We start from the raw sequence: 23,920 nt of genomic DNA, 5'->3' as shown, positions 1-23,920 counted from the left end.
TGCCATGCTTTTGAAAAATGATTATACTGCATATATGACAAATATATACAGTGAGAAACTTTACTTTTAAAAATAAAATTTGGCAGAATTATGAAATATTTACTACTTTTGCTTATATACTCTTGAATAAGAAATTAAAAGCAAGATTTTTTTTTTGAGTTTCATCTTCATATTTTCTTTTTTTTTTTAATTTATTTATTATTATTATACTTTAAGTTGTAGGGTACATGTGCATAACGTGCAGGTTTGTTACATATGTATACTTGTGCCATGTTGGTGTGCTGCACCCATCAACTCGTCATTTACATCAGGTATAACTCCCAATGCAATCCCTCCCTCCTACCCCCTCCCCATGATAGGCCCCGGTGTGTGATGTTGGACCCTTCCCGAGTCCAAGTGATCTCATTGTTCAGTTCCCACCTATGAGTGAGAACATGCGGTGTTTGGTTTTCTGTTCTTGTGATAGTTTGCTAAGAATGATGGTTTCCAGCTGCATCCATGTCCCTACAAAGGACACAAACTCATCCTTTTTTATGGCTGCATAGTATTCCATGGTGTATATGTGCCACATTTTCTTAATCCAATCTGTCACTGATGGACATTTGGGTTGATTCCAAGTCTTTGCTATTGTGAATAGTGCCGCAAACATACGTGTGCATGTGTCTTTATAGCAGCATAATTTATAATCCTTTGGGTATATACCCAGTAATGGGATGGCTGGATCATATGGTACATCTAGTTCTAGATCCTTGAGGAATCGCCATACTGTTTTCCATAATGGTTGAACTAGTTTACAATCCCACCAACAGTGTAAAAGTATTCCTATTTCTCCACATCCTCTCCAGCACCTGTTGTTTCCTGACTTTTTAATGATCGCCATTCTGACTGGTGTGAGATGGTATCTCATTGTGGTTTTGATTTGCATTTCTCTGATGGCCAGTGATGATGAGCATTTGTTCATGTGTCTGTTGGCTGTATGAATGTCTTCTTTTGAGAAATGTCTGTTCATATCCTTTGCCCACTTTTGGATGGGGTTGTTTGTTTTTTTCTTGTAAATTTGTTTGAGTTCTTTGTAGGTTCTGGATATTAGCCCTTTGTCAGATGAGTAGATTGCAAAAATTTTCTCCCATTCTGTAGGTTGCCTGTTCACTCTCATGGTAGGTTTCTTTTGCTGTGCAGAAGCTCTTTAGTTTAATGAGATCCCATTTGTCAATTTTGGCTTTTGCTGCTGTTGCTTTTGGTGTTTTAGACATGAAGTCTTTGCCCATGCCTATGTCCTGAATGGTACTACCTAGGTTTTCCTCTAGGACTTTTATGGTATTAGGTCTAACATTTAAGTCTCTAATCCATCTTGAATTAATTTTCGTATAAGGAGTAAGGAAAGGATCCAGCTTCAGCTTTCTACTTACGGCTAGCCGATTTTCCCAGCACCATTTATTAAATAGGGAATCCTTTCCCCATTTCTTGTTTCTCTCAGGTTTGTCAAAGATCAGATGGCTGTAGATGTGTGGTATTATTTCTGAGGACTCTGTTCTGTTCCATTGGTCTATATCTCTGTTTTGGTACCAGTGCCATGCTGTTTTGGTTACTGTAGCCTTGTAGTATAGTTTGAAGTCAGGTAGCGTGATGCCTCCAGCTTTGTTCTTTTGACTTAGGATTGTCTTGGAGATGCGGGCTCTTTTTTGGTTCCATATGAACTTTAAAGCAGTTTTTTCCAATTCTGTGAAGAAACTCATTGGTAGCTTGATGGGGATGGCATTGAATCTATAAATTACCTTGGGCAGTATGGCCATTTTCACGATATTGATTCTTCCTATCCATGAGCATGGTATATTCTTCCATTTGTTTGTGTCCTCTTTTATTTCACTGAGCAGTGGTTTGTAGTTCTCCTTGAAGAGGTCCTTTACATCCCTAGTAAGTTGGATTCCTAGGTATTTGATTCTCTTTGAAGCAATTGTGAATGGAAGTTCATTCCTGATTTGGCTCTCTGCTTGTCTGTTACTGGTGTATAAGAATGCTTGTGATTTTTGCACATTAATTTTGTATCCTGAGACTTTGCTGAAGTTGCTTATCAGCTTAAGGAGATTTTGGGCTGAGACAATGGGGTTTTCTAAATATACAATCATGTCATCTGCAAACAGGGACAATTTGACTTCTTCTTTTCCTAACTGAATCCCCTTGATTTCTTTCTCTTGCCTAATTGCCCTAGCCAGAACTTCCAACACTATGTTGAATAGGAGTGGTGACAGAGGGCATCCCTGTCTTATGCCAGTTTTCAAAGGGAATTTTTCCAGTTTTTGCCCATTCAGTATGATATTGGCTGTGGGTTTGTCATAAATAGCTCTTATGATTTTGAGGTACGTTCCATCAACACCGAATTTATTGAGCGTTTTTAGCATGAAGGGCTGTTGAATTTTGTCAAAAGCCTTTTCTGCATCTATTGAGATAATCATGTGGTTCTTGTCTTTGGTTCTGTTTATATGCTGGATTATGTTTATTGATTTGCGAATGTTGAACCAGCCTTGCATCCCAGGGATGAAGCCCACTTGATCATGGTGGATAAGCTTTTTGATGTGTTGCTGAATCCGGTTTGCCAGTATTTTATTGAGGATTTTTGCATCGATGTTCATCAGGGATATTGGTCTAAAATTCTCTTTTTTTGTTGTGTCTCTGCCAGGCTTTGGTATCAGGATGATGTTGGCCTCATAAAATGATTTAGGGAGGATTCCCTCTTTTTCTATTGATTGGAATAGTTTCAGAAGGAATGGTACCAACTCCTCCTTGTACCTCTGGTAGAATTCAGCTGTGAATCCGTCTGGTCCTGGACTTTTTTTGGTTGGTAGGCTATTAATTATTGCCTCAATTTCAGAGCCTGCTATTGGTCTATTCAGGGATTCAACTTCTTCCTGGTTTAGTCTTGGAAGAGTGTAAGTGTCCAGGAAATTATCCATTTCTTCTAGATTTTCCAGTTTATTTGCATAGAGGTGTTTATAGTATTCTCTGATGGTAGTTTGTATTTCTGTGGGGTCGGTGGTGATATCCCCTTTATCATTTTTAATTGCGTCGATTTGATTCTTCTCTCTTTTCTTCTTTATTAGTCTTGCTAGCGGTCTGTCAATTGTGTTGATCTTTTCAAAAAACCAACTCCTGGATTCATTGATTTTTTGGAGGGTTTTTTGTGTCTCTATCACCTTCAGTTCTGCTCTGATCTTAGTTATTTCTTGCCTTCTGCTAGCTTTCGAATGTGTTTGCTCTTGCTTCTCTAATTCTTTTAATTGCGATGTTAGAGTATCAATTTTAGATCTTTCCTGCTTTCTCTTGTGGGCATTTAGTGCTATAAATTTCCCTCTACACACTGCTTTAAATGTGTCCCAGAGATTCTGGTATGTTGTATCTTTGTTCTCATTGGTTTCAAAGAACATCTTTATTTCTGCCTTCATTTCGTTATGTACCCAGTAGTCATTCAGGAGCAGGTTGTTCAGTTTCCATGTAGTTGAGCAGTTTTGATTGAGTTTCTTAGTCCTGAGTTCTAGTTTGATTGCACTGTGGTCTGAGAGACAGTTTGCTATAATTTCTGTTCTTGTACATTTAAAAGCAAGATTTTTAAAGAGTAAATGACTTGTATCACTATTTTTCTCTGAATACAGGTAACAGCCCAAGTCACTACTCCCTAAAAAACAAATTTCAGATCCAAATTTCAGGGTTCTGTGTAGAAAGCACTGAAGAACAGTTGTGAAAACAAGCATCCTACACTACAAAATGAAGGTGGAAAATTTCCTGACAGAATGGAAAACTCCCTAAGCCCTAAGTAGGAAACCCAATAATTCTTGAATAGCTCAAGATAATTAATGTAATTAGAAAAATGAGTATTTTTATGAGTATTAAAAATTGTTTATATATAATTTGCCTCCTCAGTCGGAAGATGATTTCCTTGAGAAAAAGCATCTCGTTTATCTTTATATCTCCAACACTAAAATACATGGTGGGTAACATAAATACATTTTCAGTCCAGTATTTTGACCCAAACCTGTCTTAGAGATGACTCTGAGAAGACAAAAGATTACCCTAATCTGCAAAACCAACTCTCCATTTCACTTCTTTGTAGTTACAAAAGCAACAGAAATTACCTACACAACTGCTAAGTGTGCAAGCATACAGCATTACAGTGATTAATTTCCCTGTTTTCCAACACAGTGACTGAGCTGTCCTAAACCTAGCTTCTCCAACACTTGTAATCGAACACGTTCAATGGTCTTTTCTGTAGTCAAGGAAACATAAGACATAGAGCAAAGGAGACTAGGAAATCTAAACCACTGGAAAGGTTAGAAATGTTTCTGATCGGTGAGGAAAGTGAGGAGAAATAAGAGAATAGGAAACATGTTCAGAGGGGGATATCATTAAATAATGTCCACATAGGAATCCTCCTTCAGCCCCACACTTAATACAAAGAGAACAAATTCATTGCAGCCAAATATCATAACTACGGTGTTTTGTAATCAACAATAGAAAACAACCTCAGTCCAGAGCACGTGCTGAGTGTGACCATGGAAACTGGATATCCTTCAATATTTCCTTGATAGTAGCATTGAGTCTAGGAAGGAAAAAAGTAAAGTAGTTACTTAGGAAGTGACAAAACTTTCTAGTGACTTCCTACTTCTATACTTGATAGAACCTTCTGAATATTTTTCACAGGCTCCATGATTTTTATCAGTACAAGCAAAGTGACATTCAGAAAAAAATTCTCCCCATAATTGCCACTTACACTATATTAACTACACTTTATAATAGATTATGACTTGAGATTACTATTTTACACCCTGCTTCCAAAGTGTTGTCTCATGCTTTAGGTAAAAATATCTCCCAGTATATAAATTTAGGTCCTCAATTAAAAGACAAAGATGGTAAATCTGGATTTCTTTAAAAACCTAATTAATATGGTGCTAAAAAAGAGTCATAAAAATACAATGACACAGGAAGATTGAAGGGCTAGATGCCAACACAAACCGAAAGGATGATTCTGAATTTGCACTAAGAGAGGAAATGTGGACTTTAAGGCCAGACACATTACTAGAGATAAACAGAGACATTTGGTAATGATAATCATTTCAATTTGCCAGGAAGACACAAATATTCCAAATTGGCATTCACTTAATAACACAGCTTCAAAATATATAAAGTCACAATTGAAAGAATAGTAAAAATTTTTAAATCTGCAGTTATAAAAAGTTCTTTAAAGTTAATTTCTCTTAGTAACTGATAGATCAAGTGTTCAGAATCTACAAAAGGTTGGAACAACGTGGTTAGTATGACCTAGTTAATACATGCAGAATACTATACCTAAAAACTTTAGAATATATGCTTTCTAAACACTCATGGAACATCTACAAAATAGAAACCATACTCCAGGCCATAAAGCAGGACTCAACAGATTGCAAAGGAATTAAATTGTACAGAATTGGTCTCTCAGCACAGTACAATCAAGTTAGAGATACACAGAGTCACGAACATTGTCACAGATGTGAAAATTACATAATTTCCAATACCCAACGGTGCTGTAAATTTTATTATAAATAAAGTTAAGATTTCTTAGTAACACACTGCTTAGATGGAACTAAGGGAAGGAAAAGGGAGCAATAAAACAAAATGATGATCCCATCCAATGTAAGTGAAGCAATATATCTAGTTTAATATTTCAACAAATTTTTATTATATTCCAAGTATGTGCTAGGCACTTTTCTAGGCACTGGTGTTACATCAGTGAATAAAACAGACCAAAAGCCCTGCCCTCGGGATGATTATATTGCACTGGAGAGACAGAAAATAAAGTAAATAAATAAAATATATATGATAAATCATGTATTTATGATTCTCATGCCATGAGAAAAGGGCAAAAAAAAAGGTAAAGGAAATGGGGTATTAAGAGTAAGAGACCAATTTAAAGTAGGGGTTAGTCAAGGACTAATAGGGTGATTCTGAGTAAAGACCTGAAGGAAATGAGGACGAAAAACATATGGGTCTGTTGGGAAACAACAAGCATTTGGATACCGGGAAATAGAAAGTATGAAGTCTTTGAAAGGAGAACATAGCTGTTATATTTGAAGAACAACAAGGCTGGAACAAAGTGAACGAGGTAGAAAATAACAGAAAACGAGGTCAGAGAGGTAAAAGGGAACCAGGTGACTCTGGCTTTCACTCTGTGAGTGGTGGGAGGCCATCCGTGGAAGGTTCTGAGCAGAGAAGCAGGGTAATCTGACTATGTCTTAACAGGATCAATATGGTCACCATATTGAGAACTGACTAAGGCCGGGCACGGTGGCTCACACCTGCATTCCTAGCACTTTGGGAGGTTGAGGTAGGCAGATCACCTGAGGTCAGGGGTTCGAGACAAGCCTAGCCAACATGGTGAAACCCTATCTCTTCTAAAAATATAAAAATTAGCTGGGTGTGGTGGTGCATGCCTATAATCCCAAATACTCAGGCGGCCGAGGCAGGAGAATCGCTTGAACCCAGGAGGTGGAGGTTTCAGTGAGCCAAGATCGCACCATTGTACTCTAGCCTGGGCAAAATAAATAAATAAATACAAAAATAAATAAATAAAATAAAGGGATAAATAAATAAAATGAAGGGATGGGCAAGGTGAGGAAGCAGGGAGATTATTCAGGAAGTTATGGCAATAATCCAAACTAGAGATGGCGTTTACTTGGAAATGGGTGGTCTCAGTGGATGGAGGCAGAGGAAGAAGGTGGATGCTGGACACTTAGTTTGAAGGGCAGGGTCAATAGGATTTATGGATGTATAAATGATGGATGAGATGAGGAAGAGTTAAGAAAAAAAGAAAGAGTTTTTGATCTGTGATTTGTGTCTCATAACATTTGTGTCCACATTTCTCGTTAATTTATATTCTTACAAACAAAATATAAATAAATAAATAATAAATATTTTATTTAACAAAATATCTATTAATTTAAAAAATAGTGACTATGTTCTCAGCCATGTGAAAGGTGCTAAGTCAATCTAATTTGTTTTTACCAAAACTTCAGGAAAAGCCTGATCATTAATCAATAAATATCTTAAATATATCCCCTGTGAATCCTGAGAGACTTCTGTAAAATAAAGCATTTATTTAATGTAAAAAAACATTTTTTAAAAAAACTATAAAACACAGAATTTAAATCGTACCTGAATATCTGAAGAACGAGCATTCATGGATCCTTGATCATACAAATAAATCATAAAATTATCTGCTAAAAAATATCTGAATATAAAAAAGAGGAAATTTTTTAAATTATTCTTTTTGAAACATATAAAAACACAGTAAACTTGACACTCCCAGCCAAAATCCGACCCACCCTCTGTTTTGTAAATAAACACAGTTTTGTTATTGAAACACAGCCACACCCATTCACCCACATATTGTCATGGCTCTTTTCATGCTATAAGATGAGAGATTAACTAGTTTTGACAAAGAACATATGGCCTTCAAAGTCTAAAACATTTACTATCTGAATCTTTAGATAAAACATCTGTTAACCTGATATAAAGGTAGTATTTTCTTTTGACATATATTTAATGTTTACTTAAAGCAATATACATTTACTCAAAATAGTTTTCCTACCTTAATGGACTCCTTTTAAGAAAAAAAGAAGAGACTGAAAGAAGAGCATTCTAAAATGTAAAAGATGGCCGGACATGGTGGCTCACACCTGTAATCCCAACACTTTGGGAGGCCAAGGTGGGCAGATCACCTGAGGTCAGGAGTTTGGGACCAGCCTGGCCAACATGGTGAAACCCTGTCTCTACTGAAAATGCAAAAGTTACTTGGGTGTGGTGGTGGGCACCTATAATCCCAGCTACTCAGGAGGCTAAGGTAGGAGAATCTCTTGAACCCAAGAGGCGAAGGTTGCAGTGAACTGAGATCACACCACTGCACTCCAGCCTGGGCGACAGAGTGAGACTCTGTCTCAAAAAAAAATAAAATAAAAACTTAATAGACATAAACAGGATGTTGAATTGTAAGAGTTTTCTGTTCTTACATTCTTTATAAAGCTTTATTACTATGCACATATATTACTTTTATAATGAAGTGGAAGAGTATTGTATAAAGGTCATATTCATCTGAGCATATGTACTGAAACGTCCAGTCTAAGTTCAACTTTGGTATTAATCCCCGTACTCATGATGCTATTTTAGTTATGCTTCCTCACTTCATGTTCACTCTTCAACCCAACGTAACTTAATTAGGCCATCAACACTAGCTTCTGTTGGAAAGCCTCCACTCAAACCAATCTTACAAATATTACTAATGACCTCCTGACTGTCCAATCCAAAAGACAGTTTTATGTCAAGTAAAAATATTCTGAAGCAGCCAGGCGGGGTGGCTCACTCCTGTAATCCCAAAACTTAGGGAGGCCGAGGTGGAGGGATTGCTTTGGGCTCAGGAGTTCGAGACCAGCCTGGGTAACAAGGCAAAACCTCATCTCTACAAAAAATACCAAAATTAGCCAGGTGTGGTGGTATACTCATGTGGTCCCAGCTACTCGGGAGGCTGAGGCGAGAGGATCACTTGAGTCAGGAGTTCAAGGCTACAGTTAGCTGAGATTGCACCACTGCTTTCCAGCCTGGGTGACAGAGAGAGACCCTGTCTCAAAAACAAATACATAATAAAAATAATTTTAAAATAAATAAAACAAAAAAAAAATAAATAAAATACTCTCAAGTATTTCCTACTGTGGACCACATTCCCCTTCTTGAAACCATCTCTTCTTCAGCAGTAATGATAGATACCACTTCCTCCTGGCTCTCCTGTCTTTCTACATTTTTAAATCCCTTTATTTGGATCCTTCCTTCATCCCTTAAATGTTTCCATGGCACTCAATTCTAGGCTGATTCTCTTTCTTACCTTTAACATTCACCCCCACCTGTATAGATTTATCTTGTTCATTTCTGTGGTTTCATTTACCGCTTATATAAAAAGGTTGCTTTGAGTATTATAGCTTTGCAATATATTTGAAGTCAGGTAGTGTGATGCCTCCAGCTTTGTTTTTTTTTTTAATTCAATATTACTTTGGCTATTCAGGGCCTTTTTGGGGTTCCATAGGAATTTTACTATTTCTGTGAAAAATGTCATTGGAATTTTGGTAGGGATTGCATTGAATCTGTGGATCATTTTGGACAGTATGGACATTTTAATAATATTAACTCTTCCAATCCATGTTCTTTCCATTTATTTGCATCTTCCTCAATTCCCTTCATCATGTTTCATAGCTCTCAGTATACAGATCTTTTACCTCCTTGGTTAAACTTACTCCTATGTATTTTATTTTTTGTAGCTATTGTACATGGGATTGTTTTCTTGATTTCATTTTTGGAAAATTTGTTATTAATGTATAGAAATACTATGATTTTTGTATGTTGATTTTATATCCCACAACTTCACTGAATTTGTCTATTGGTTCTAACAAATTTTGGTGGAGTCCCTAGGGTCTTCTATAAGTAATCTACATATAAGATTATGTCACCTGCAACAGGAACAATTTAACATCTCTCTTTCCCATTAGGATGCCTTTTATTCATTGTTCTTGCCTAATTGCTCTGGCTAGGACTTCCAATACTATGTTGAATAGAAGAGGTGAAAGAAAATGGGCATCCTTATCTTGTTCCTGATATTAGATGAAAAACTTTCAACTTTTTACCACTGAGTATGATGTTAGCTATGGCTTTGTCATATACGACCTTTATTGTTTTAAGGTATATCTCTTCTAGGTCTAATTTGCAGAGAGCTTTCATCATGAAAGAATGTAGATACTCACACTTCTCTCCCCCATTCTAAACTAAATTAACTGTCATCAGGACATTTCCCCTTGTGGGATAACAAGCACTTCATATCCAGCATCTCCAACAGGGAGCCATAATACCTGACTCAGGTCTGTTCCCATCCTCCCTCTACCCCACCAAATCCCTGCCACTACTATAGTCAATCTGTTACTACATCTTTTTTCTGTCGCATCAGCATTTTCTCAAAAACAGAAAAGGGAGGCTTGTTTCCAAGATGGCCAAACAGGAACAGCTCTGGTCTGCAGCTCCCAGCAAGATCAATGCAGAAGAGCAGCGATTTCTGCATTTCCAACTGAGGTACCTGGTTCATCTCACTGGGACTGGTTGGAGAGTGGGTGCAGCCCACAGAGGGTGAACTGAAGCAGGGTGGGGTGTCATCTCATGTGGAAAGTGCAAGGGGTTGGGAGATTTACCTTTCCTAGCCAAGGGAAGCTGTGACAGACTGTACCTGGAGAAACTGTACACTCCTGACCAAATACTGTACTTTTCCCACAGTCTTAGTAAGCAGCAGACCAGGAGATATTCTTCTGTGCCTGGCTCAGTAGGTCCCATGCCCATGGAGCCTTGCTCATTGCTAGCGCAGCAGTCTGAGATTAACCTGCAACGCGGCAGCTTGATGAGGGGAGGGTCATCCACCATTACTGAGGCTCGAATAGCTTACAGTGTAAACAAAGGGGCCAGGAAGCACGAACTGGGCGGACCTCACCACAGTTCAGCAAGGCCTACTACTTTTATAGATTCCACCTCTGGGGACAGGGCATAGTAGAACAAAAGGCAGCAGACAGCTTCTGCAGACTTAAATGTCCCTGTCTGACAGCTCTGAAGAGAGCAGTGGTTCTCTCAGCATGGCGTTCGAGCTCCGAGAATGGACAGACTGCCTCCTCAAGCAGGTCCCTGACCCCCATGTAGCCTGACTGGGAAACACCTCCCAGTAGGGGCCAACAGACACCTCAAACAAGCAGGTGCCTCTCTGGGATGAAGCTTCCAGAGGAAGGATCAGGCAGCAATATTTGCTGTTCTGCAGCCTCCACTGGTGATACTCAGGCAAACAGAGTCTGGAGTGGACCTACAGCAAACTACAACAGACCTGCAGCTGAGGGGTCTCACTGTTAGAAGGAATTAACAAACAGAAAGAAATAGCATCAACATCAACAAAAAGGACATCCACACCAAAACCCCCATCCATAGGTCACCAACATCAAAGACCAAAGGTAGACAAAACCACAAAGATGGGGAGAAACCAGAGCAGAAAAGCTGAAAATTCCAAAAAAAAAAAAAAAAGAACACCTCTTCTCCTCCAAAGAATTGCAGCTCCTCACCAGCAAGGGAACAAAATTGGATGGAGAATGAGTTTGACAAGTTGACAGAAGTAGACTTCAGAAGGTCGGTAATAACAAAACTTCTCAGAGCTAAAGGAGCACATTCTAACCCATCGCAAGGAAGCTAAAAACCTTGAAAAAAGGTTAGACAAATGGCTAACTAGAATAAACAGTGTAGAGAAGACCTTAAATGATCTGGTGGAGCTGAAAACCACGGCACGAGAGCTTCATGACGCATGCACAAGCTTTCAATTCGATCAAGTGGAAGAAAAGATATCAATGATTAAAGATCAAATTAATGAAATAAAGTGAGAAGACAAGATTAGAGAAAAAAAAAAGAGTGAAAAGAAACTAACAAAGCCTCTAAGAAATATGGGACTATGTGAAAAGACCAAGTATACATTTGATTGGTGTACTGGAAAGAGACGGGGAGAATGGAACCAAGTTAGAAAACACTCTTCAGGATATTATCCAGGAGAACTTCCCTAACCTAGCAAGGCAAGCCAACATTCAAATTCAGGAAATACAGAGAACATCACAAAGATACTCCTCGAGAAGAGCAACCCCAAGACACATAATTGTCAGATCCGCCAAGGTTAAAATGAAGGAATAAATGTTAAGGGTAGCCAGAGAGAAAGGTTGGATTACCAACAAAGGGAAGCCCGTCATATTAACAGCAGATCTCTCAGCAGAAACCCTACAAGCCAGAAGAAGTGGGGGCCAATATTCAACATTCTTAAAGAAAAAAATTTTCAACCCAGAATCTCATATCCAGCCAAACTAAGCTTCATAAGTGAAGGAGAGATAAAATCCTTTACAAACAAGCAAATACTGAGAGATTTTGTCACCACCAGGCCTGCCTTACAAGGGCTCCTGAAGGAAACACTAAACATGGAAAGGAACAGCCAGTACCAACCACTGCAAAAACATGCCAAATGGTAACCACCATTAATGTTATGAAGAAACTGCATCAAGTAACGGGCAAAATAACCAGCTAACATGATAATGACAGAATCAAATTCACACATAACAGTATTAACCTTATAATAATAATAAATAAATTTAAAAAAAAAAAACAGTATTAACCTTAAATGTAAATGGACTAAATACCCAAATTAAAAGACACAGACTGGCAAATTGGATAAAGAGTCAAGACCCATTGGTGTGCTGTATTTAGGAAATCCATCTCATGTGGAAAAACGCACATAGGCTCAAAACAAAGGGATGGAGGATGATCTACCAAGCAAATGGAAAGCAAAAAAATTTAAAAATTAAAAAAAAAAAAAAAACAGGGATGGCAATCCTAGTCTCTGAGAAAACAGACTTTAAACCAACAAAGATCAAAAGAGACAAAGAAGGCCACTACATAATGGTAAAGGGATCAATTCAACAAGAAGAGCTAACTATCCTAAATATATATGCACCCCATACAGGAGCACCCAGATTCATAAAGCAAGTCCTTAGAGACCTACAAAGAGACTTAGACTCCCACACAATAATAATGAGAGACTTTAACACCCCACTGTCAACATTAGACAGATCAATGAGACAGAGGTTAATAAGGATATCCAGGACTTGAACTCAGCTCGGGACCAAGTGGACCTAATAGACATCTACAGAACTCTCCACCCCAAAACAACAGAATATACATTCTTCTCAGCACCACATTGCACTTATTCTAAAGTTGACCACATTGTTGGTAATAAAACACTCTTCAACAAATGTAAAAGAACAGAAATCACAACAAACTGTCTCTCAGACTACAGTGCAATCAAATTAGAACTCAGGATTAAGAAACTCACTCAAAACCGCACAACTACATGGAAACTGAACAACCTGCTCCTGAATGACTACTGGGTAAATAAAATAACAAAATGAAGGGAGAAATAATGATGTTCTTTGAAACCAATGAGAACAAAGACACAATGTGCCCGAATCTCTTGAACACATTTAAAGCAGTGTGTAGAGGGAAATTTATAGCACTAAATCCCCACAAGAGAAAGCAGGAAAGATCTAAAATTGACACCCTAACATCACAATTAAAAGAACTAGAGAAGCAAGAGCAAACACATTCAAAAGCTAGCAGAAGGCAAGAAATAACTAAGATCAGAGCAGAACTGAAGGAGATAGAGACACATAAAACCCTTCAAAAAATCAATGAATCCAGGAGCTGGTTTTTTGAAAAGATCAACAAAGTTGATAGACCACTAGCAAGATTAATAAAGAAGAAAAGAGAGAAGAATCAAATACACACAATAAAAAATGATAAAGGGGATATCACCACCAATCCCACAGAAATACAAACTACCATCAGAGAATACTATAAACACCTCTACGCAAATAAACTAGAAAATCTAGAAGAAATAGATAAATTCCTGGACACACACACCCTCCCAAGACTAAACCAGGAAGAAATTGAATCTCTGAATAGACCAATAACATGTTCTGAAATTGAGGCAATAATTAATAGCCTACCAACCAAAAAAAGTCCAGGACCAGACAGATTCACAGCCAAATTCTACCAGAGATACAAAGAGGAGCTGGTATCATTCCTTCTGAAACTATTTCAATCAATAGAATAACAGGGAATCCTCCCTAACTCATTTTATGAGGCCAGCATCATCGTGATACCAAAGCCTAGTAGAGACATAACAAAAAAAGAGAATTTTAGGCCAATATCCCTGATGAACATCATGTGAAAATCCTCAAAAAATTACTGGCAAACCGAATCCAGCAGCACATCAAAAAGCTTATCTACCACGATCAAGTCAGTTTCATCCCTGGGATGTAAGGCTGGTTCAACATATGCAAATCAATAAATGTAATCCATCACATAAACAGAACCAATGACAAAAACCACATGATTATCGATGCAGAATAGATGCAGAAAAGGCCTTTGACAAAATTCAACAGCCCTTCATGCTTAAAAAAACTCTCAATAAACTAGGTATTGATGGAATGTATCTCAAAATAATAAGAGCCATTTATGACAAATCCACAGCCAATATCATAGTGAATGGGCAAAAATGGGAAGCATTCCCTTTGAAAACCTGCACAAGACAAGGATGCCCTCTCTCACCACTCCTATTCAACATAGTGTTAGAAGTTCTGGCCAGGGCAATCAGGCAAGAGAAAGAAATAAAGGATATTCGATTAGGAAATGAGGAAGTCAAATTGTCCCTGTTTGCAGATGACATGTTGTATATTTAGAAAACCCCATCGTCTCAGTCCAAAATCTCCTTAAGCTGATAAGCAACTTCAGCAAAGTCTCAGAATACAAAATCAATGTGCGAAAATCACAAGTATTCCTATACACCAATGATAGATGAACAGAGAGCCAAATCATGAGTGAATTCCCATTCACAACTACTACAAAGAGAATAAAATACCTAGGAATGCAACTTACAAGGTATGTGAAGGACCTCTTCAAGGAGAATTACAAAGCACTGCTCAACGAAATAAAAGAGGACACTAACAAATGGAAGAACATTTCATGCTCATAGATAGGAAGAATCAATATCATGAAAATGGCCATACTGCCCAAAGTAATTTATAGATTCAATGCTATCCCCATCAAGCTACCAATGACTTTCTTCACAGAATTGGAAAAAACAACTTTAAAGTTCATATGGAACCAAAAAAGAATCCGCATTGCCAAGACAATCCTAAGCAAAAAGAACAAAGCTGGAGGCATCACACTACCTGACTTCAAACTATACCACAAGGCTACAGTAACCAAAACAGCATGGTACTGGTACCAAAACAGATATATAGACCAATGGAACAGAAAAGAGGCCTCAGAAATAACACCACACATCTATAACCATCTGATCTTTGACAAACTTGACAAAAACAAGAAATGGGGAAAGGATTCCCTATTTAATAAAAGGTGCTGGGAAAGCTGGCTAGCCATATGTAGAAAGTTGAAATTGGATCCCTTCCTTACACTATACACAAAAATTAACTCAAGATGGGTTAAAGACTTAAATGTAAGACCTAACACCATAAAAACCCTAAAAGAAAACCTAGGCAATACCATTCAGGACATAGGCATGGGGAAAGACTTCACAACTACAACACCAAAAGCAATGGCAACAAAAGCCAAAATAGACAAATGGAATCTAACTAAACTAAAGAGCTTCTGCACAGCAAAAGAAACTATCATTAGAGTGAACAGGCAACCTATAGAATGGGAGAAAATCTTTGTAATCTACCCATCTAACAAAGAACTAATATCCAGAATCTACAAAGAACTTAAACAAATTTACAAGAACAAAAACAACCCCATGAAAAAGTGGGCAAAGGGTATAAACAGACACTTCTCAAAAGAAGACATTTATGCAGCCAAAAGACATATGAAAAAATGCTCATCATCATTGGTCATCAGAGAAAGGTAAATTAAAACCACAATGAAATACCATCTCACGCCACTTAGAATGGCGATCATTAAAAAGTCAGGAAACAACAGATACTGGAGAGGATATGGAGAAATAGGAACGCTTTTACACTGTTGGTGGGAGTGTAAATTAGTTTAACCAATGTAGAAGACAGTGTGGTGATTCCTCAAGGATCTAGAACTAGAAATACCATTTGACCCAGCCATCCCATTACTGGGCATATACCCAAAGGATTATAAATCATATTACTATAAAGACACATGCACACGTATGTTTATAGTGGCACTATTCACTATAGTAAAGACTTGGAACCAACCGAAATGTCCATTAATGATAGAACAGATAAAGAAAATATGGCACATATACACCATGGAATACTATGCAGCCATAAAAAAGGATGAGTTTATGTCCTTTGCAGGGACATGGATGAAGCTGGAAACCAGCAAACTATCACAAGGACAGAAAACCAAACACCGCACATTCTCACTGATAGGTCAGAGTTGAACAATGAGAACACATGGACACAGGTCGGGGGACATCACACACCAGGGCCTGTTGGGGGCTGGGGGGCTGGGAGAGGGATAGCATTAGGAGAAATACCTAATGTAAATGACAAGTTGATGGGTGCAGCAAACTGACATGGCACATGTATACCTATGTAACAAACCTGCACGTTGTGCACATGTACCCTAGAACTTAAAGTATAATAATAAAAAAAAAATAACTAAAAACACACACACACACACACAAACCAAAGGAAACTCCCTATCTCTATGCAGCCATAGTTCTGCTTCTCATTATTTTTCATATAAACTATTTGCTGTAGCTTCCTAATAGTCATTAGGCTATCATAATCATTAAGCAGTTAATTTCTCAAAACGATATACACATGCCCTATCCCTCTCCCAAGCTCAGGTCCCTCCATTTCTCAACACTGCTTATAGTCTTAATAAGATGTTCAAATGCAATGTGAGCTCTCTAACTTTCCCTCATACTCTTCCCAAAGATCTTTGGGTTATCGTCCACCATATTCCTTTTCTCTTCTGCCTAAAAGAGTAAGTTAACCTTTTCTTTGGGAGAATTACTTAGCATCTTACACACAATAAACCACTTGTTTATATCTTTTTTTTTTTCTTTTTTGAGACAGTGTCTCGTTCTGTCACCCAGGCTGGCATGCAGTGGCACCATCTCGGCTCACTGCAACCTCTGCCTCCCGGGTTCAAGCAATTCTCCTGCCTCACCCTCCCGAGTAGCTGGGATTACAAGTGCATGACACCACGCCCGGCTAATTTTTGTATTTTTTAGTAGAGACGGGGTTTTACCATGTTGGGCAGGCTGTTTTCAAACTCCTGACCTCAGGAGTTTGATCCACCTGCCTCAGCATCCCAAAGTGCTGGGAATACTGAGAGCCACCACGCCCAGCCTGTTTACGCCTTTCATCTCTCTTTTCTTCTCCTTAAGAAATTTTCTGTCAACCAAAATATTTTGTTTTCTCTTTCTTTAAAATATTCATGTAAGCCTCTTTTTTCTCTGAGGGATGTTTTTGAAAAAGTCCATAATTGCTACCTCTAGTTTCTCATAATCCACCTCTTTCCAATGCCATGTAGTCTAGTTTTACTAGTTTAGCTGAAGCTGTCCTCTTGAATGTCACAAATGACTTCCAAGCCAGCCTTTCCCAATTGGGTTTACATCAGAGAATTAAACCCTATAGAAAATCATTTCAATTATTTAATAATTCTCTGAAGAGTAGCAAAGCTAGGACTATTTTCCATAAAGTATTTGCCAGCTCTGCAACATTATAAGATCTGTATTAAATCCCTATCCCATATTCCTCATGATCATCCCACTTCTCTGATAAACCCTAACTGATATAAATCAGCCGCAGATTTACTTATTTTTGTGACATCTGCCCTAATGATATAGGTCCTGCTGGTCCTGCCAACTTAATATTATAAATCAGTCTTCAGGAGATAAGTCCCTGTTTTTTGTTCTAACTCCCATTTACCAAAGACTACTTGAGACATTAAAACCAAACTTTAAGCCACAGGAGAGCATCTGTTTACTTAAGACAATTTTAAAAATTAATAATAATTCCATGTATTTTTCTCATACTCCATTTTCTATTATGAGTAAACAGCTTCATAGAAACAAAATAAAATCCAAAACTAAAGAATAAAAATTTACCTCTGTTTAAGGTGCACAGTGTACGGTTTCTCATCTATTGGAATAATATAGGATATTTGTTCCTAGAGAATTGAAAACAACCGAGAGTGAAGACAAATTCAATACAAGAAGCAAAACAACAGTTTTATATCAATTAATCTCTTCCAACAATGCTTAAAACATCTTCATTACATTTCTCAGACTACATGAGATTTAAAATCTGCAGCAAAACATCAAAAAAATAAATATTTACTTATTTTATAATGGACTTTTACTATTTCCACACAAATAAACCCAGTCTAAGGACTGACATAGGATTAAAAATCTACCTGTAACTAACCTGTAACCTCTTATGAATGAATAGGCCACGTGCTATGCTAAAATACCTATTTAGGTGGCATCATTGGGATAAGAGGATAGTCCACATCAGTGAAGCTTACTCTGTCCATCATAAAAATTATTTAACCATTTTCTTAAAAACTCTCCTAAGATGTATTGCCTTTTCCCTATATTTTAAACAGATTATTGAACAAAATTTAATATTGTCTTTGATTTTATCTCTACTATTTTCAAGTTAGAATATGAATGACAATAGGTTGGAATATCTGTATGTCAGTGAACCTCAGTGATGAGATTTTGTACAGCAAAAGGGAACATGTGAAAAGCAAGAGTTAGAGAAACAGAGGAAAAAATTAGTTAAAACGTATAAAAATGAAAAGGACACAAATATCAAAACACAGAAAAAAGATAAGCATTCCAGGATCTCTGAAAATAAGAAGCAACCAGGGTACCATACAGATCAAAGAAGAATGAGGCAGGTTGTTGCCAGGTCAGAAATAAAACCAGAGTCAATATCATTGGTGGTAAGTCAACTTGATATCATGTACCCCACGATACGATGTCATGAGGAGAGCACCTCATCTCTATGTTAATCTTCCCTAAAATTCACTGAACATGAGAAAATATTGACAAATGCAAATCGAGGGGTGTTCTCCAAAGTACCTGACCTCCTCAGAACTGTCAAGGTCATGAAATTCCAGGAAAGACTGAGAAACAGAGCAAAGGAGCCTGAGAGGGGGGCATGCTGGGTAGTATCGTGGATTGGATCCCAGAACAAAATGGACAGTAGAAGAAAAACTGGTTGAAATCCAGAAATCTAAATAAAGCAGTTTCCTTACTAGTAATGTATCAATATTAATTTCTTGTATTTAATAAATATAATGTATCCATGTAGCTATGTAAGAGCTAACATTACAGGAAACTGAGTGAATAGTATATATGGGAACTCTGTAGTCTTTTAGCAATTTTTCTGTATATCTAAAATTCTTCCAAAATTTCAAAAGTTAATTTTTAAAAAAGAAAAACTAGACATAAATTGAGAAAAGAACCAAAACAGGCATATGGCAAATATAAAGCAGAAGCACCAAAGAGAAAATCCTAATCCTGAAACATCAGAGCATCCTACTTTTTAAATTTGCATTGGTGACACTAGCTCCTTAGTGAGCCTGATCTGAATGTGATAACTGAACACAGATGCTTGAGCATCTTTATATTTTTATTTTTATTTTTTATTTATTTATTTATTTATTTATTGCGACAGAGTTTCACTCTTGTTGCTCAGGTTAGAGTGCAATGGCGCCATCTCAGCTCATAGCAAATTTTGCCTCCTGGGTTCAAGTGATTCTCCTGCAGCCTCCCAAGGAGCTGGGATTACAGGCATGTGCCACAACGCCCGGCTAATTTTGTATTTTTAGAAGAGACGGTGTTCCTCCATGCTGGTTAGGCTGGTCTCGAACTACCAACCTTAGGTGATCCGCCCGCCTCAGCCTCCCAAAGTGCTGGGATTACAGGCGTGAGCCACTGTGCCCGGCCCCATCTTTATCTTATTTTAAGGTGGATTTGATGTGCAAGCAGTTTCCCTGAGCAGTTCTTAGATGAATATTTTTCTCAAAACCAAAACTTAGTAACCATTGTTAGTATCCCAGATAATACTTCTTTTAGCTATACTTTCACTATGGGTGTTATCATGAAATACCTTGATTTGCAGGCTATATAGAGAAGTTTAGGTAGATCTTAGAGTGTAGATGAGTTGATTAATGGAGGCCATAAGATAATTTACTAAACAATTACGGTAAATTTGTGTTTGCCTCCTCAACAAAGAGGTACCAAAACAGTGAGCAGATAAGCACATGTCAAACAGAGAATCTAGGAGAGAAAAGTAGAATTTCAGCAGGGAAGGGACAAGGAACCTCTGAGGCCTGGAAGGAAAGGGAAGCAAAGAAGCAGCTGGGCTGGCCAGGAGAAGTCCCCATTGTAGAGAAGAAGCAAGCGAGAGGTATTCCACGGTCCAGGGTCCCTCCATGAATGCCTGCAATACAAGCCACAGGGGAGCCCCTGACCCTTCACGGGCCCTGCCTAGCTGCACTCCTGGTGACTGAATTGTTTCAGAGGGAATTCACACTGAGTCCCACTCACCCTTCGATACCCAAGCAGAGGCAGCACAGCCCCATGTTGAAAGACCAGCCCCAGCAGATCGTATCCTGCCCTGGGACCCAGCAGACCCATTTCCACAGCCCTGGAGCCCTGCTGACATCCCCCCATGTCCACCCACAGGGCCGTCGCAGCACAATGCCAGCTGAACAAGTGGGGCACCTGGGTCCCCAGCACTCTAGCCCACAACGTGTACTACGCCCCAGAGAAGGGGTGATGTAGCACATTGGGAAGACTGCCCCCAGGACAAAGGGAGATGAAGCATGCACTCCCCAGAGCCTGAGAGCCACATGCCTGGGGCTGCCAACACTGACAGCAACCCCACACGCTCCCACAGCAGGGCCACAGCACGGTTGCATGGGCCTTCAGTAAGCCTGAGGACCAGCCCATCCAAACGCAGTCCTTGGGCCTGAGGGCAAGCTCACCCAACACCCCTGGTGCCTACATGCACTATCCAGGGATCTGATATCTGGCCAGCCCCATCTGCTACCAGCACCAGTGCCCATGCATGCCTCCCAGGGGCCTGGAAAATGGCCCACCTAGCCTGCCACAACCCCGACCAGTGCCCACCCACATGCACCAGCCAGGAGCCTGGAAACTGGCTGACCTAGCCTACTGCCACCACTAATGGTGTTTGTTCACATGCACCATCAGACAGCCTGAGGACTGGCCCACTGCTGCCACTGCCACTGCTGCTGTCACACACTGCCCAGGGCCCCATCCACCTGACCTGCCACTGCCACCACTGTGGACTGGCTTGCCTGGTTCCCCCATCCCCAGTAAAGCCTCACCACAGTCCCCAGTCACAAGCATAGCCTAATCTACTGGGAAACTCACAGACATCACTGATGTTGATTATAGTTGAAGAAATCATGTAGATATTACATCTCTGCACGTGACAACAATATCTGCTTCTGATGTGAGTCTCAAGAAGCTTCCAACCGTGGTGGAAGGCAAAGGGGAGCAGATCACATGATGAGAGAGGAAGAAAGAGAGAGGGGGAGGCGCCAGGTCTCAACTAATAGATCAAGAATTCACTAATTACCATAAGGATGCCACTAAGCCATTTGTGAGGGACATCATGACCCAAACACCTCCAATAAGGCCCCACCTCCACCACTGGGGTCCAATTTCAACATGGGATTTGGGAGAACAAACATCCAAACAATGGCATGGTCAGAAAAAAATATTTGAACAAATAATGGCCAAAACCATCCAAAATTTAGGGAAAACATTAGTCTACACATCTAAAATTTCATTCAACCTCAAGTAGAAAAAAAATACAAGAAGATGCACACCAAGATACATCATTTAATATGTTGAAAGTCAAACATAAAGAGAAAATCTTGAAAATATCAAGAAAAAAACTCATCATGTACAAGGAAGCTGTATTAATACAATTAGTGGCAGATTGTTCATTTGAAATAATGTAGGCCAGAAGGCAGTGAAGACATAAAAAGTGCTGAAAGAAAAAAAAAATCTATCAACTAACAATTTTATATCCAGCAAAATCTGTTTTTAAAATAGTGAAATAAAGTCCTGTCTCACAAGAAATACTGAAGAAATTTATTTAGGCTAATAGGAAATAACACCAGATGGTAACTCAAAAAGCAGGGTACATTTGTGAGCTAACATAAAAGACTTTAATAGTTTTTCTAATTTCTCCTTTCAGTGTCTTTAAAAGATATAGCACTGTGAAAAAGCAATAACTATGATGATATATATTTGGGATAAAAAATATGGATGTAATAATGTGAGAAGAACAGTACAGAGAAGAAAGAATTCCATTATATTGGAGCAAAGTTTCTATATTTTATCAGAAATAAATATTAATCTAAAGTAAATCATGATATTTAAGATATATTAGAATACCTGGATCACCACAAAGAAAATAAGTAGTAAAAACAGCAAAATATTGAGTATAAATTCAACCATATAAATACCTATATTTGATGCAAATGATCTAGAAATCCAAACCAAAAAGCAGAGATAGATTGTACAATGTATTAAAAACTAACCTCCAATTGGGCCAGGCGCAGTGGCTCATGCCTGTAATCCCAGCACTTTGGGAGGCTGAGGCAGGCAGATCACCTGAGGTCGGGAGTTTGAGACCAGCCTGACCAACATGGAGAAACCCTGTCTCTACTAAAAATACAAAATTAGCCAGGCGTGGTGGTGCATGCCTGTAATCCCAGCTACTCAGGAGGCTGAGACAGGAGAATCACTTGAACCCGGGAGGCGGAGGTTGCGGTCAGCCGAGATCACGCCACTACACTCCAGCCTGGGCAAGAAGAGCAAAACTCCATCTCAAAAAATAAAAAGTAAAAAATAACGTCCAATTACATGCTGTCTACAAGGGAAACACCTTAGATTCAATATCCAAATAAGTTGAAAATAAAAGAATGGAAATATATATATTGTAAAAAGTAACCATAAAAAGAAGTTATACTAATATCAGACAATATAGGCTTAAAGACAAGAAACATTGTCAGAAAGAAAGAAGGACGTTTCACAAAAGTAAAATCATCGCTGTATCCCAAAGACATAAAAATTATAAGTGCACACACATTAAACACCAAGCCTCAAAATACATGAAAGAACAACTGACAGAATTGAAAGAAGAAATAGACAATTCAATAATCATATTTGGAAACTTAAGTACTCCACTCACAATAATGGAGAGAACAACTAGACAAAAAATCAACAAGCCCAAAAAATATCTTTGAATGAAACTACTGAGGGTCTCATTCTGTCACCCAGACTGGAGTGCTGTGGCACAGTCTCAGCTCACTGCAGGCTCTACCTTCTGGACTCAAGTGATACTCCCACCTCAGCCTCCCAGCTAGCTGGGACTTCAGGCATGTGCCACCATGGCTGGATTTTTTCTTTTTTTTTTTTTTTTTTTTTGTAGAGATGAGATCTCACTATATTGCCTAGGCTGGTCTCAAACTCCTGGCCTCAAGAGATCCTCCTGGCTGGGCGTGGTGGCTCACGCCTGTAATCCCAGCACTTTGGGAGGCTGAGGTGGGGGGATCCGAGGTCAGGAGATCGAGATCATCCTGGCTAACACGGTAAAACCCCCCTCTCTACTAAAAATACAAAAAATTAGGGCATGGTGGTGGGCGCCTGTAGTCCCAGCTACTTGGGAGGCTGAGGCAGGGGAATGGTGTGAACCCAGGAGACGGAGCTTGCAGTGAGCTAAGATCATGCCCACTGCACTCCAGCCTAGGTGACAGAGCAAGACTCTGTTTCAACAACAACAACAAAAAAAGAGATCTGCCTGCCTCAGTCTCCCAAAGTGCCAGGATGATAGGCATGATAAATGAAACTATTAGTCAACACAAGCTAACTGACTAACCCAACAACTGCAGAATTCATATTCTTTTTAGTGCATAATTAATATTCTTCATGATTGACCATATTCTAGGCCACAAAAAAGTCTCAAAAAATAAAACTGAAGTCACAAAAGTACACTTTTTGCTTCAATTCAATTAAATTAGAATGAACAAGAGAAAAAAATCTAGGAAATCCTCAAAAATTTGAAAATTTAAAAACACACTTCTAAATAACCCATGAATCAAAAAAATTGCAAAGACAACTAGAAAATATTTTAATGAAAACAAAAACACACCATAGTGTAATTTATGGAATCCAGATAAAGCAATGCTTGTAGAGAAATGTGTGGCTTTAGGTACCTATGTAGAAAGAAAAGAAAAG

The 23,920-nt window shown here is 38.6% G+C and overlaps 1 protein-coding gene across 2 annotated transcripts in view; it reads right to left on the bottom strand.

Annotated features, from left to right (window-relative positions):
• Window positions 1–23,920, bottom strand: part of ADAM32 (ADAM metallopeptidase domain 32) — a 145,106-nt gene that overhangs the window by 100,023 nt on the left and 21,163 nt on the right. For both annotated transcript variants that reach the window (XM_073018040.1, XM_073018039.1), the window contains exons 3-5: window positions 17,735–17,796; window positions 7,180–7,255; window positions 4,515–4,591 (exon numbers count right to left, since the gene is read on the bottom strand). In XM_073018040.1, the coding sequence (XP_072874141.1) occupies window positions 4,515–4,591; window positions 7,180–7,255; window positions 17,735–17,796 (215 nt within the window). The remainder of the gene's footprint in view (window positions 1–4,514; window positions 4,592–7,179; window positions 7,256–17,734; window positions 17,797–23,920) is intronic.

This window comes from Chlorocebus sabaeus, chromosome 8 (assembly GCF_047675955.1).
Source record: "Chlorocebus sabaeus isolate Y175 chromosome 8, mChlSab1.0.hap1, whole genome shotgun sequence".
In the NCBI taxonomy this organism is placed as follows: Eukaryota; Metazoa; Chordata; class Mammalia; order Primates; family Cercopithecidae; genus Chlorocebus; species Chlorocebus sabaeus.
The sequence above is the reverse complement of the archived record's forward strand: the minus strand, read 5'-3'. Positions and strand labels throughout refer to the sequence as shown.